Here is a 14,285-nt window from a genome sequence, read left to right on the forward strand (position 1 = left end):
CTGGAGATCATTCTCTGATTATATATTACACCCGACATAATATCCCCAAGTCAATCCCCGAAAAAAAGACGCAAAGGCCGTAGGCTGCATCACACATTTCGTAATCTGATAAGGTTACATGACTTCATTATTGTCAGATGTGACACAAAATACAGCTTACACAAGAAAGTTCTCTGTCGGTGACATTGACGTAAGAATTGAGACCAAGGGGCAAAGATGGTAAATTCTATGGTACTTCAAATAAAGTATTTATCTCATTTCAAGCCCCTTTCATATTGCCCATTAAAGCCAGAAATGTTCCGCCACAAATTCAATAGGTGTCACGTTTTCATTTGTTTATTACGAAAGCTTGAATGGACACTTCAACTTCATTGGCGTGGAATAGAATTGCAGGATAAATAAATATATCATTTTTGTACAACTGTAGTGTGTTTGGGGGTGTCGTGAGATTTACAAAGCGTAGTGGATACAATATAGAAACAAATAAGCTTATGTACAATTGTGTCAGTAATAAACTGATATAAATCTCATATACACAGTGCATCTTAGTGACTTTTAATTAAAAAAAAAAACTCTGTAAAAGGACATGCTTAAGTGCAGTATGGCTTTGAAATAGAAATATAAAATGACTGTATCTACATTCAACCCTTCTGGTTTCTGTAGATGGTGTTGGAAATATTTTAGACTTCTCTTTCCAGTGGTGGAGACATTTGGACATTTTCATGTATGTCCGTGTTCAATGATAAGTGACTTTCTTTCGAGGTCCGGTCTCACTTGTAGAAGAAACATTACATTCTTTGTTTCCAGACACCTTGAACTGTTCATGTCCCGATGTCTACAGACATCCTATTGACGTCCAGACATTCTTTACGCATTCAGTCCAGTGGTAGAGACATCCTTCAATTCTCAGTCCAGACATCTTCAAAAGTAGTTCTCTCGACATCTTCAGACGTCCGTGTCCAGCGGTGGAGGGAAGTCCAGGCCGGGGGACAGTGAGTCCTGGCTGTGCGTGGAGCTGATACCGGTGTCCGAGTCCGTGTCGGTCATGTCCATGGGGAATGTGACGTGTTTGACCGTGGTGGCCTCATTTCTCGCCTTTGCGATTCCCTCGGCCATCTCCTGGGCGTCATCGCTCATTTGCAGCGATCTGAGCTCAGCGGCCAACTGCCAGCACTCTTGATCCCTGGAGAGCCAGGTGGCCTCAGAGCAACGGATTTGCTTGTCTACCTCAGCCGCCTGGCTATGGAGGGACACGCCGGCCAGGTAGCTGCGCCTTAGCTCCGCTTGAATCCTTTCCAGCTCAGCCAAGATGGACTCGTCGGCCTCCGTGGGGGTCCAGGGGACGGCTGACGCGCCTTCCGGCTCGCAACCCGCAGCCATCCTCTGCTCGGCGTCTATGTCGCGACAGAGCTGTACTATGAGGGCCTGCTGTCTATGGACCTGAAGCTCCAGCTTCTGGACATCGTCACTGGCTTGCAGCAGCTTGTCAAGCTCCTCCGAGTCCAACGCGGAAGCTTCCAACTCGCCATGGTGGTCTTCCTTCCCTTGCAACTGTTGAAACTCTACTTCCAGATCCTCCATGCGTTGGATCTGCTCTCGAATGGTTTGGTCCTGGTTGAGGATGAGCTGCACCATGCGATCGATCTCCTCAGTACTGTCAGATGTCTTGCTCTCCTTGTGGATTTTCTCTAGCTTCCGGAAGGCCTTCCTCACTACACGTTTCTGCTTTTCCGCCGGAAGAGCCTGAGGGTTCCTAGAATATCTGCTTCGGTTCTTTGTTGGCTTCATAGCACGCTGAGGCACAACATCGCTGCTTTTGACTAGGACAAACTGGATGAAGGGTCTCTGGTCTCCCCAGGCATACCACAGCCTGAGGATTCTGCTGAGGGGCGGCAGCACCCTCTCAAAACCCTTGTAACGTTCCACCAGACTGAAGTCTTTGGGCTCTCCGTGGAGGAGTCGCTTGCTCTCCGGGACAGATTTGTGGTCCTCCAGTAATGCCTGAACCACGTTGGCACAAGTGGTGTGCTTGGTCACGCCGCAGACCACCTTCTCCTCATTGCATACCGTCACCTGGATCTCCTTCCCAGCGACGGACTCGCTGTCTTTTGTCCTGGGGAAGACAGGAACGGAATGTATTTTCATAACGGATAATGAACCAATCTGTCTTTTGTGATACTAGTTGAAGCATTTGGCTAAGAGCTCAAAAAATAGGAAATGACATTCTTTCACAGGCTCATCATTATCCTATTCGGCATTACTCATTACTTTGTCATCTGGACTGTGATAACCGACCGATAACCATTTTTTTTCTAAATACATATATGCCATCTCTGTGGCTAATAGGTCAACGCTAATGTAGCATTGCTAATAGACATGACTAAGCGGCACAGACGTCCAACTTGTGGGAGCAGGTAATCGAATAAGACGTTCCGATTGGATTTGTGTGCCGTGTTTCGTATCCGCATGGCAGGAGAAATGTTTGCGTCATCCCAGTTAATGTCAGAGTAATGTTAGTTAATCCCATTTTATTATTATGGTGAACTCCATTGGCAACCTAAACAGCTTCTGGCAGGCTGGCTTTTATAGGGGAGGCCTTTATGCAGGCTGATGTAAAGTCTTTACAACAAAACACAATGGAGTGTTCCACTTTAAACTTTTTCAATGAAGCCCCAATTACTGTAAAACTCGCGGGAGGTCAAAGTCGCGCTCGCTTGCCGGATTTGGATGATTTGTTTGTCGAATACGTCACTCAGCTATTTGCTCTGAGGCTCCACGTAACCATTAACTGCCATTGTTGCATTCCTGCCACATTCCAGACAACTTGTTAACCGTTTCCACTTAAAACAGACACTTTGCATTTGCACCCTTGAAGGAAACTAAACAGAGCGATGCAAGGCTTACTTGATGATGAAGCTATCTTTTTTTTTTTTTAATACGCTCATTGTAAATAAATAACTGCGTATGATTAAGGGAGAAAAAAAAATCCTGTAATATGGACTCACAACATTTTGTTTACTTTCGAAAGGAACGCGGAAAAAGTCAGCTTGACTTCATCAAAGTCATCAATCATGTTAAATAGTATAAAAGTTACCACGATGAAGTAATATTGTGAACACAGGTGGATAAACATAACCGAGCAGGAAGAGAATACAGCACAGCGCGCCCTTGTGTGTGTTGCGGGGAAGCACCTGCATTTGTCCTCAGGCACAATCGCCACTTCCTGTGCCAGACAGGAAGTACAAAAATGGCCCTAGGCTCTTTATTTTCCATCGACTCTGGGCGTTATCTGGCAAGCGCGTGGCTAAGGTGTTTGATCAGGGGCCTGGTGCAATTACGGGAGAACTCCCTTATGGCCGCTCCGTTCCAATTCAACAAAAGGCAGATTGCTTTCATCCTAAAACATCTTTGGCTATCACCCAAAATGTCAACGTCACATGGCGTCGCATATAAAAGGTGATAATTGGTTACCACGTGAGAGGTGACATGTTAAAACTTGACCCCCCCTTTTATTGCCCATCTGAAATCCAACGTATACAATTCACAAAGCTGATAGGCAGTGGGAAAGTGGGTTGAAGGAGCTTTGATGTTTTGGGAAGAGAAAAAAAAACGGGTAAACATTCGCTAGCGGAAAAGAAAAACACGGGCGGCGCTTCCTGTCGGCGGGCTTATCTGGGTGTGGAATAAGGAAAATAACATCATCTTTATCTGCGGGATGAGTCGCTCGCACTTGCGACGTGCGGACGGACAGAGACACAACACGGCTCTTCCCCTCCTTATCTAACAACAACAACAAGCGCGACACAACCTTCCCACACGCCCTGCGACATTTGGAAGCAAGGGGGAGCGCCTTTCAATTAAATCCAACTCCAAGCCAGCTGAGGCTTTCGCCGCCGCTGCCCTCATCTAGTCAAGGACGCCCGCCGTTGGCTCACTCCAGAGTACTTGAAGCCACCTTATGGCTGCATTTTTCCGGGGGTGGGATTCTGATTTCACGCACTTCTTGAGCCACTTGACCAAATTGCCGTTGCGGATTCAAGGAGAGGCGATGACAGCGGCGGCTTTCAAGATGGAGAAAAGGACGGAGAAATAGGGCCCATGCACCTTTTGAAGATAATCACAGCGCCGTTACGCATAGCTCCGTGCAAACATTGCGTGCATGTCAATGTCACCGGGTATGTGACGAAGGCATACGTTCAAATGAAATGGTCATTTGAAATGGCATGAAAACACGATCCAATTGTTTTCCTATGATCTGCTTTTAATGTATTATATATTCAAATACAAAGTCATTCATAATTGCATACACATTTTACCGGACTATTGTATTTAATCCATTTCTATCAAATAATCCTTCCCCATTGAAATGATATAATAATTGCCGGTCTACATGTTGCTCCACCGTTTGTGTTCAAAGATCTAGACACCAATGCTATTCGTTACCTCTTCGATGGCGTTTGCCATTATGACTTAGCATGATGCTAGCAAACTTCAAGGCAAAGTTAAAGTACGTTGTTTCAAACACTCAAGTAAAACACTTTGTTCCACGTTTTGTTGCACTGTTGTTCATATGTGTTTTCGTATTTTTAAGTACAGTAGGATATATAAAATAGCGCCGAGAATAATCGATCATTTTTTTATGGATTTTTTTATGCAGGCATTTAATGACATTTAGTAGCAGGGATAAAACAATAACAAACTTAATAGAAGTTAATTAAATGAAAAATAAAGGACAGTCTTGCGCAACAAAGGTAGATAGTGCAATTGGATTTAAAAACAATTCCTGCCTTGTTTTCTTTAAAAAAAAAAACGCTTGCGCCGACCCACTCGAATCACTGAGTTAATCGCATTGCCAATTTGAGCACTTTAAAGCACATTACTTGCCTGACCCGGTTTACATTTGCACGGAAACTCCCACCCAAAAGCCCCCCACCCCACCTCACCCCACAGAGACAATGTCATGTAAACCCCCCTGAAGGGGTTCACAGGGTAGTTTGGAATTACCTGTTTTTCAGACGAGCTTTCAGGAAGTTCTTCCCGAACGGAGCCATTGCAGTCGCAACAAGTTCCTCACCAGCACCACGACGCACACTTCTCAAACTCAAAGTTCTCTCTTGTCCCGGCAGGAACTCAAAAGGAGGAGGAGGAGAGGAAGGAGGAGGAGGAGGCAACAGTGGGATGTTTTACTGGTGCAACACCGCCACCTTACACCTGCGTGGTCAACGTAGGTACTGCGACACTCAATGCACCTGTTGAAGAAATGACTTAACCGTGTCCGTGTAAGAATATCGCAAATGTCATACTAACATCCTGAAATTTGATATCATTCCCTTTAAGTGAGCCAAAAGACTGTACACCAAAATAAAAATGGCATTTTAGATGCATCAAGTCAGCCAGCACATTCGAGGCACTTGTGAAGATAAGCGCTATAAAAAAGGATGAGTCGATATTCAGGTGTGAATGAATCATCAGCACATCTGCAGTGATGCTTGCTTGGGTGAGGAGTAAAATCAACAAGACCACCCCATCATATTTGATGTCCAATAATATGACACTCAGGAAAAAAAGAAATCCATGACGGCAGAATGACGCGTGATGACATCTGGATGAAGAAATGATGGTGGAGGGGAAGGGGGGGGGGGGTCTCGGCTCTTATATAGCCGAGGCTCACATCCAAGTGTTCCTCATCAGCAGCAGCAGAAGCAGCAAGGAAGTCTCCTGAAAAGTTTCTCCTCTATGGACTAAAAAGCTTCCTTCCTCTCATCGGTCTGGGATAGTATTTTCTTTCCTATCGATATTTGACTCCCTGCTTTTTTTTTTTTCTTTGTCTAAGCCGAGTGGCGATATGCAGGCTCACTTGGCTTGTGTGTTGCTGTTGCTGTGCTTCACCTGCAGCGGGCTGTGTGCAGGTAAGAAGCACCCAGAGAATGAAATGCTCACTTTGGATTGACACGCACTCGTTTAATTGTTCACGCCTCACACACGTTCCTAATATTTAGGCCAGAACCAAAAGTCTGTGACGCAGTGTGTGATAACCTCTGAAACAAAACAAAAAAAAAGACGTACAGGATGTCATTAGCCAAAATAAAAATCATCTATAAAACAATTGACAACGAAAATATTCATCCAGTGCAATTTGATATGATGTGTATGTACTCACACTTTGAAAACACAGAGAAAAAGTAAAACAGTAAAATTTCACGATTGAACTTTTCAGAGCTGATTTATTTTCCTGTATTGTATTGTGCATGCTGGATGATATCATTTCACTTTCACTGGCCAGATACACCTGAACCTTGGAAGTTGTTTTTGAATATATATCTGTAGTAAAAAAAATACTTTCTTCTGACATGATTATGATAACTATTTTGGTATACAACAATTTATCATTTCAGGAGAGAGTCTTTTCAAATGGTAAATGGACTTCACACCTCTGGTATATTTTTGTATCACTATTTCTACCACAATAACACTACATTGCTAGTACTATTCATTTTATACAGGCTAAATTGTTGATACTCATGAGACATGACTTTTTTGTTTAGTATAATTCTGATGTGCAATATTTGTTATCAAGATGACTATGACACTGGAAATAGTAATTCAAACTAAAACAAAGATCTGATTTGATCAAATGTTGCAAGTTACCCTCATGTGGCAATGTCTTCTTCAGACATGGAGCAGGAACTGGGAGAACAACTCCTCAGCAGCCTGTTTGCTTCCAAGGTACGACAGCGTTCTCCACTCAAAAAGCCAACAGAATAATCAAGCTTTATTTTTTAACCCTCTCACAACCTCAGCAGCACTCCACTCTACTCTGTATTCAATATGATCACATTTTTGCTGATCCTGAAACAGCTGAAACAGGCGAGCAAGCAGAGCGCCCCCTACTGGAGGCTATCGCTGAATAACCTGTGCCGGCTGGCTGGCGGGATGCTGCTCGGGGGGGAAGCGGAGGAGGCGGCTTGGCGGAGGAGGAGCGGCGAGGAGGCTGAAGAGGGGGAGGAGGAGGAAGATGAAGATGAGGAAGGGGAACAGCAGATGATGATGAGGGAGTGGAGCAATCAGAGGCTGGAGGAACTTTATAACCTGCAGAACATCTGCAGAGCGCTTCTGCACAGTCGCCAGGGCAGGGTGAGTTCTGCACACTAACGTTGGGATGTTCACTTCTGCCATCTAGCGGTGAACGCTAGATTTTTGCTAAGTAACTTATTTATTTTCTTGATCACTTAGTTTTAAAATGAACTGAATAGTTGATTTTACTTTTTTAGTTACAATCAGCAACAGTGTAGTTTTTGGAAGTGTAGTATATATAACAAATATCAGTCTTTTGAGAAATAAAGCCAGTCTCACTTGACTTAAATATTTTTTCCAATTACAAAAGGTAAAACAATATTAGTCTTTCTTAATTCCACTTAACATAGAGAGGCTACTTTTTATTAAAAAAAAAAAAAAAGACTTTCTTTCGCAATTTCACTTTTACTTTTTTTCCCCAAATAAAATTGACGTACTTTTGAAGTCTTTTTTGACCTCGCGTATTGAACTGTCAAAGTTACTACATAATATTACCAAAATCACTTGCTTGTCAATCAAGGTGCCCCTCTAAACTGTAAAAAAACAAAGCAGCAGCAAAATTCTGTTTTCAAGAAAGAAAACCTTGCCAACAACACTGCTCCTTTCTCTCGACAGCTACGTCACGACTCCAGAGAGTACGCCGCGGGAAATGGCGGCGAAGCTGCGCTCAAGCGCAAGTCGCCCTACATCCTCAAAAGGCAAGCCACTCACCTTTCCAAGTCTCGGAGGCCGTACATCTTGAAACGGAGTGAAATTTACTGAGCGGTTGCCGCCCTTGTCCTTCTACTGCCACCCCTTGGTACGCTGCGACCAACTTTTTTCCCGCTCTGCCGCGCCTCTCGACGAGATAAAAAGTTGAGCATCACATTGAATGAAAAGCTCTATTTATTTATTGACACTTTACTTTGGGTTGTTTGTGTACATCATTAAAGTATCAAGGTAAAAAAAAAAAAAAGTCTCATTTATTTTAATGGTACAGAAGGCAAAAAAAAGTAAAGCTGTTAAAGATTTTGACTTTTTTCATCTCCCGTCAGCTGTCTAATGGGGTTCCATAGGGATCAATCTTAGGGCCCTAGCTTTATTTCCTTCCGTTGCCATGCTGTTGATTGAATTATGTGCTGATGAAAAAGAAATGAGCATTCTCCATAAAACCTTAATCATAAGATGGTTATATCTTGAAGTCATTAAAATTGGAGGGCCCTGTGCTGTTGAAATTTTGATGAAACGTAAACAGAAGTAAAAATATGCTCCTAAAGTGACACAAAATATGCAAGTAAATCTGACAAGAGGTTTGTTTTGGTGTCTTGCTTTTTCTTTGTCATTTTCTATTAATTTCTCAAAGCAAAAACATTTTTAAAAATGTCTGCAAAAAATGGGAAAACGGTTTGACAATTTGACGTCTTGTGCGAAATGCATTCTGGGATGATGACGTAGATGAGCAAAGCAAAACAATTGCCAACTTTTACTAATATCTTGGTGAAAAGGAGTCAAATGCACGGTTTCAGGGTGTCATTTTCAACCATAGGCCCTTTTTTTTTGGGCAAAGGGGACATAAAAAAAAAAAACTGAGGATGCTGTCTTTTATATTTTTTATTTTTTTATTATAAAAAAAAACCCACGGAAATTGCAACGCAGGAAACGAACAACACTAAAAACTTTAAAGTAGCCTGACACCTGTAAGTGTTCATTTTTTTAACGTTTCTCATTCGACTTCCAAAAGCAGCTGACACAAAGTTCTCAAATATCTTCATTTAACTAATGCAAGTTACAATAACATTTATACAGTCACAACTTACATATTTGCGTATACAGACAACCTTCTAGTATCTTTAGTATTATTATTCTCATTATCGTGTCAGATGAGTGCCCTTCGTAGCCAGTAGATGGCAGTGTTGTGTAAGTCATTCACCTCTGCCATTTTCAAAGTGTCTTTATTCTTTGGACTCGACACGGTGAAGCAGCATGAGGCTCACTCCCCAAGGTCATTCCTGTATGTCATTTATTCATTGTATGCCAAGCAGCTTTCTATTTCGTATTTGTGTGTGACTTGGTGCAGTTTTCGACTTGCGTTTGCACTATACACTTCTCGTCTTTCTTGACAAGGAATAAACTAGAAAGACAAGGACTGTTTTGTGGGTACTTTTATTGGAGAGCTGCAGGCGCCACAAGTTCTTGACTTTCATTCCAAAGACATTTCAGGGATGTCTTTGAAAAAGCACGACAGAAGACAATTGTCTTTTTTCCCCCCCCTAACCCCAGAAAGTTAACTTTTCAAAGACTTGTGTGTGCGTGTGAAAGTGCGTGTGCGTGTTTTCCCTCAAATAAAAAAAGCCATAAGACAGAATCCCATATTAAAGATGCCTTGAACAAACCTAAGAAAGGATTATTGGAAGTCGCTCAGGTTGTAAGATTTCAACACTGTGGAATGACGTGTGAAGTTTACGGAGAACTTCAAAATGTAATAATTCCTTACTTTATTCAGAAATGGTGCTTTTTTTTTTATTGATAAAACGTCAAAAGATATTTTAGGACTTTTTTAAGAAGTAGGTTTTAATAAGGTTAAATCCCCAAAACATCAAAATTCCAAAAGTGTAAAAAAATTTAAAAAAAGCATAAATCTTAAGATATACAATTAATATTTATTAGGACTATTTCCAATTTTTCCTCAAGATAAACAAACTAATTGGACAATATACAACACAGGTACACACACAAAAAAGAAGAAAGACTATTTCTTCTTTATTTTTCCTCTCTTTATTGCTACAGTTTGTTTCGTGTTCCCTCAAAAGAAAAGCCCCTGCTATATTGCATTTTTTTCCCAGCTCACCCCCAGACACTCACACCAAGATTCAGTGACGTCACATAGTGACCGCACCACCAGGCTCCGCCCCTTAAAGGTCAACTCTTTTTGCTTGCTTTTTCTATGTTGCGTGTTTATGTTTTTTTTGTTGTTGTTTTTTTTGTTTTGAAGTGTTTGTTAGAGAGTTTGTCTTTAAAGCAAAATGGAGGAAAACAGCAACCCCAAAAAGTGATCCCATGTGATACGCTAGGATTCACTGTCCTTGTCATCCAAGTTTTCTTGGCTTATCCACATCCCATTGAGACGTTTTAGCGCCAAAATCCAGCGTAGCTCGAAATTGGAAAAGCATCCGCCGCCAGATGTCTGAGCAAACTTTTTAATGGAGTCCAGTGATTTGGCGGCAGACACCATCAGTTGCCTTGGATGCCTTTTCAGGGTCACGCTAATCGTTCCGTTGATGGACATATGTTGTGTGGAAAAGATGTCATGCGGTGGCACAAGCAAACGAGCTTTTGGGTCTTTGTTGTAGCGGTGTGGCATGGACAGAAAAAAAAATCTGAATGGAAAACAATTTACATAGAAAATAGTTTTCCTCACCAGATAAAATACAAATATGTAAAAATGATGACACACAGTAAAATTATTGTACCGTAGGATATCCGAGCAGGGTCAAAAGCTGACTCCTTCCATACTTCCTCTTAATTATCAACCACGTTAATTAGACACGCCCCCCTTCTGCCCCTCCCCAGTTGATTCCGTGCTAATAGCCATTTTCACGCTGCAAACGTTTTTGGACAGAACCGCGGCCTCTTAAATGAGCGCAACGGCGTGCTCGCGCATTGGAAGACACACTGCGCATCGACAGCATCGATGACACCGCTGCCTCAGTCAGACACTCCACTTGTTGCTATGGCGACGTCACATCATCCCGCTGGGCAGTGACAAGCCAAAAAAGAAGTCATTCTACAAAAATACTAGTTCATAAAGGCCTTATTTTCTTTTGACTGTGATGCGACAATCACGTGTGACCTCCAGGAATGGAATTTGACTCCAAAAAAAAATCATATTTGACTAGCCCTCTTCCAACTTCCCAGCAAACGTGCACGCTTGATTGTCCACAGAAGGGAGCGCCTTAAACTGGCGTGGTATTAAAACGCGCAGTTCTGTGACAGCAACACGACCCCCCCTGACAAAACACACATTTGCACGTCGTCGAGGCCTGCGCTGGTACGTCTGTCGTGTCCCGCTCCCACAACCAGATGGCTCACTGTGTTCCAAACACGAGGACGTCGGTAATTGTGGCAGCGAGTGGAAGATTGTATCTTTGGCCGCTTGCTGCTAATTAAAATGATTCCCTCGCTGAATCCCCCCCCCCCCCTTTGACAATCACACAAGCTACTCCCCTCATCTTTAGCTATTATTCCTTTTAAATTAAAGTCTTGAAAATGTTTTTTTTGCATTTGTGAAACACTCCTTTACACCGTGGAATGGTGTAGTGCATTCAGAGTGAAAATCGTTTTTAAGATTAAAATGAATATTTTCCCCTTGTGAAAAAGCTGAATCTTATCAGAAAGCAATTTATTTAGAATAAATATCAAAAGAGAGCGCATGTTTGGGTTTATTTTGGGGAAAAAAAAAACATTTGAGATATGCTCTCAATTATATGGTTTCTATTATGTTGTGTCCAAATGTTGATTTATTATTTTCTTGTTATAATGACATAAAACGTTAACTGTCTAAGTCAGGGGTGTCAAACTCCTTTTTTTCGCGGGCCGCTTTGTAGTCATAGCTTCTTTCGGACCGCCATGATGACTGTCAACCCAAATAAATGTATGAGCACCTCATATTATATACAGTCAAAGCTACAAAACAAACTGACAAATAACTCATTTTCAAATCAGATGAGTAAAAACTGGTCAAATATTAAAAAGAAAAGAGATTAAAAGTGAAGACAATTTGCAATTCTAGTCATGACACACGAATTTGATGCACAATTTGTCTTCGTGGGCCTCATAAAACGATGCGGCGGGCCGGATCTGGCCCCCGGGCCTTGCGTTTGACACCCACCAGTGGTCTAAGTGAAGACACCTGTGTTAATTAAGTGGGCGTGTCTAATAAAAAGCCTTCCTGCATGCTGCGCAGGTCTCCTACTTGCTGTTTCCGCAGTAGTTGCAATGAATGGTGTGCAAACTTTTCTTTCTTTCTTTTATTCCGCTGTGTTCGGTGCAATTGGGTTTCTCTGCTGCATGGCTACTCTGCCAACAAAAACTTTGGAGACAAAATTTGAAAAAATCATGGTATTTTCTGGATTTTTTAGGTGTTTTTTTTTTTTTTTTTTATCCATCAAAATGTTTTTTGTCAACTCAGCTCCAGCTGGATTTCAAGAAAAAAGGTCATAATATTTTATATTAAAGTAGGAAATTGTGGCAAGGAATTTACGTTTGTGTGGTCGTCTACTTGCACTAATTAAAACCGGTCAGTCATTTGCTGGCACTGGTTTTTCATGCTCGGGTTGGCTGGCTGGCTGGCTGGCTGGCCGGCTACTTGCAGCTGCTTGTTGAATTAGCAACATGCGGGTGTCCGGCCGGGATGCTTCTGAGCAAAATGCTGCTGGGAGCCTTGAAAGCAAACTGCGCGCGCTGACATTAATCTTTAATTAGCGCCTTTACTGTGTCAGGCAGGCAGGCGGGCGGGCAGGCTCCATGGCTGCCAGTGTGCGCACACGCATACTCATTTCATGCGATAAAAGTCAAAGCGTGTGCATCTGTCGTGGCTTTTCCTTGCATTTCACAGAGCATGCTGTAAGAATGATCTGGGAGTGACTTGTTTTTCTTTCAGATAGCCCAGACTGTTCATAGAAAGTCGTCTCCCACTGGCGTGGACGCTGTGGCCACCAGGGGGCAGTTTAACACCTATACATGAAGATTGATGAAGCTACGCAGACCATCACAGTTAAGCTGCCATAACGTTATTGCTTTTTTTTCCCCAACACCAAATAAAATTGTTTGTGCTGTAGTCTTATATTGTCTGATTGGATGTGTTGCTGCACCATTTTTGTTCAAATATTTGTTATTTATGGCCTTTTACATTGTTTTCAGCTTGTGGACTTTCATAAAACAAAAATCTTCTATGTATTCCGAGAGCCAAACTAAGCAAAAGTGAATTACACCTTGTAATCAAAAACCATTAATCCAACACTCTAACTCCAATAAACCCTAATTCCCAAATCTTCAAACTAGTCCTAATCGTAACGTTACAATTTGTGTAAAACTAGCCCTTGGAAGTTGCCGTCATGCATTATGTCACTATTGGCTTTTTTTTTTTTTTTTTTTTTTTTTATAGAAGAAGAGTATAGACAGAATCTATGTACACACTTCTTTTTCCACGGGTCTAACTTCAAATGTGTCTGAATGTCCTTGAGATGTGTCTTTTGTCCCCACTATTCCCAAGTGTGTCCCTCTCCCGTTCAAAGTCAAGCGTAACCAAACGAGGATGTAGTTTTACCGTGACGCTTGGCTAGCTATTGTATCTGGTTATGAAATGTATATACCTAACTGTATAATGATAAATAATTATAGTAATAATAAGAAAAAGAAAAGCAGTATTGAGCACTGGCCCACAGGAGATTGCGGCACAATCAATTGTCGCGGTTGCCATGGTTCTGCCAGCACACGGGAGGCCAAAGCCCGCCAGGCTTCCTTCCTTCCTTTCTTTGCCTTTTGATGCTCCAGCTTGTGGGGATGACATCTGGCCCCCCGCTGAGGCGTTTAAGTCAAAGCCGACTGAGGAAAAAGCAACCAATACCAAACCTCCAACAAATGCCTGTAAAGGCCTGCCTCAAATAATCACTTCCTAACAGATCATTATTATTGTAATGGTTTCCATAAATGAGGAAACCTCAATTTTGAAATGAGGTCGTATTTGTATCCAAAACATGAAAACGGCATATGACATCCTTCATCCAATCAGTTTTATAGGTTATTTTAGAGGGTTTTTTTTTTTTTTCCTCTTCTATCTTTCCCTCATGTATTTGTCACAGCAACCATCTGTTGTGTCGGCTTGGCAGACTGCGAAAGAAAACGTGTTCCAAATGTGGGATGAAAGATGAGAAAGGAGTGCGTGGAGCGTTCAAAGTTAGTCGACGTGGAAGCGTTCCATGTGGCACCTGGCGGCGGAGTCCAGCAGAGACACCGCCAAGGCTCCAAAGTCTCAAACAAAACAGCACTCCATTATAGTCAATCCAGAAATTGGTGTTTCGTATCGTATTCAAGCAAAAACCTTTTTTGGACCATTTCCATTCTCAAACATCAAACAAGCTATTTACAATGGCATGCATTATGAAAGTTTATAGTCGTGATGTTATAGTCACAAAGAATGCCATCAAGCTTCAACAAAATAGCTAAGCTAGCAT

The 14,285-nt window shown here is 42.1% G+C and overlaps 2 protein-coding genes across 5 annotated transcripts; one reads left to right on the forward strand and one right to left on the reverse strand.

Annotated features, from left to right (window-relative positions):
* Positions 1-320: 320 nt before the first annotated feature.
* On the reverse strand, positions 321-5,138 carry rassf9 (Ras association domain family member 9). The gene is made up of 2 exons (XM_061283936.1): positions 5,005-5,138; positions 321-2,113 (listed from the first exon to the last, which is right to left on the reverse strand). The coding sequence occupies exons 1-2, from the start codon at positions 5,049-5,051 to the stop codon at positions 946-948; spliced, it is 1,215 nt and encodes a 404-aa protein (XP_061139920.1). The 5' UTR covers positions 5,052-5,138; the 3' UTR covers positions 321-945.
* On the forward strand, positions 5,092-7,978 carry nts (neurotensin). 4 transcript variants are annotated; one of them, XM_061283937.1, is made up of 5 exons: positions 5,092-5,224; positions 5,834-5,909; positions 6,674-6,726; positions 6,859-7,134; positions 7,690-7,978. In XM_061283937.1, exons 2-5 carry the CDS (start codon positions 5,846-5,848, stop codon positions 7,834-7,836), a joined length of 540 nt encoding a protein of 179 aa, XP_061139921.1. In that variant the 5' UTR covers positions 5,092-5,224; positions 5,834-5,845; the 3' UTR covers positions 7,837-7,978. The 4 variants fall into 4 exon arrangements, with proteins under 4 accessions (XP_061139921.1, XP_061139922.1, XP_061139924.1 ...); XM_061283938.1 differs by having other exon boundaries at positions 5,142-5,228; XM_061283940.1 differs by having other exon boundaries at positions 5,153-5,228; positions 6,396-6,726.
* Positions 7,979-14,285: the final 6,307 nt, after the last annotated feature.

The sequence above is a fragment of the Syngnathus typhle genome, linkage group LG7 (genome assembly GCF_033458585.1).
Source record: "Syngnathus typhle isolate RoL2023-S1 ecotype Sweden linkage group LG7, RoL_Styp_1.0, whole genome shotgun sequence".
Classification (NCBI taxonomy): domain Eukaryota; kingdom Metazoa; phylum Chordata; class Actinopteri; order Syngnathiformes; family Syngnathidae; genus Syngnathus; species Syngnathus typhle.

Coding starts and splice junctions, on each gene's coding strand:
- rassf9 (XM_061283936.1), bottom strand. CDS start 5,051: ATGGCTCCGTTCGGGAAGAACTTCCTGAAAGCTCGTCTGAAAAACAG. Junction 2,114..5,004: donor AAAGCTCGTCTGAAAAACAG/GTAATTCCAAAC, acceptor TGTCTTCCCCAG/GACAAAAGACAGCGAGTCCG.
- nts (XM_061283937.1), top strand. CDS start 5,846: ATGCAGGCTCACTTGGCTTGTGTGTTGCTGTTGCTGTGCTTCACCTGC. Junction 5,910..6,673: donor CTGCAGCGGGCTGTGTGCAG/GTAAGAAGCACC, acceptor TGTCTTCTTCAG/ACATGGAGCAGGAACTGGGA. Junction 6,727..6,858: donor GCAGCCTGTTTGCTTCCAAG/GTACGACAGCGT, acceptor ATCCTGAAACAG/CTGAAACAGGCGAGCAAGCA.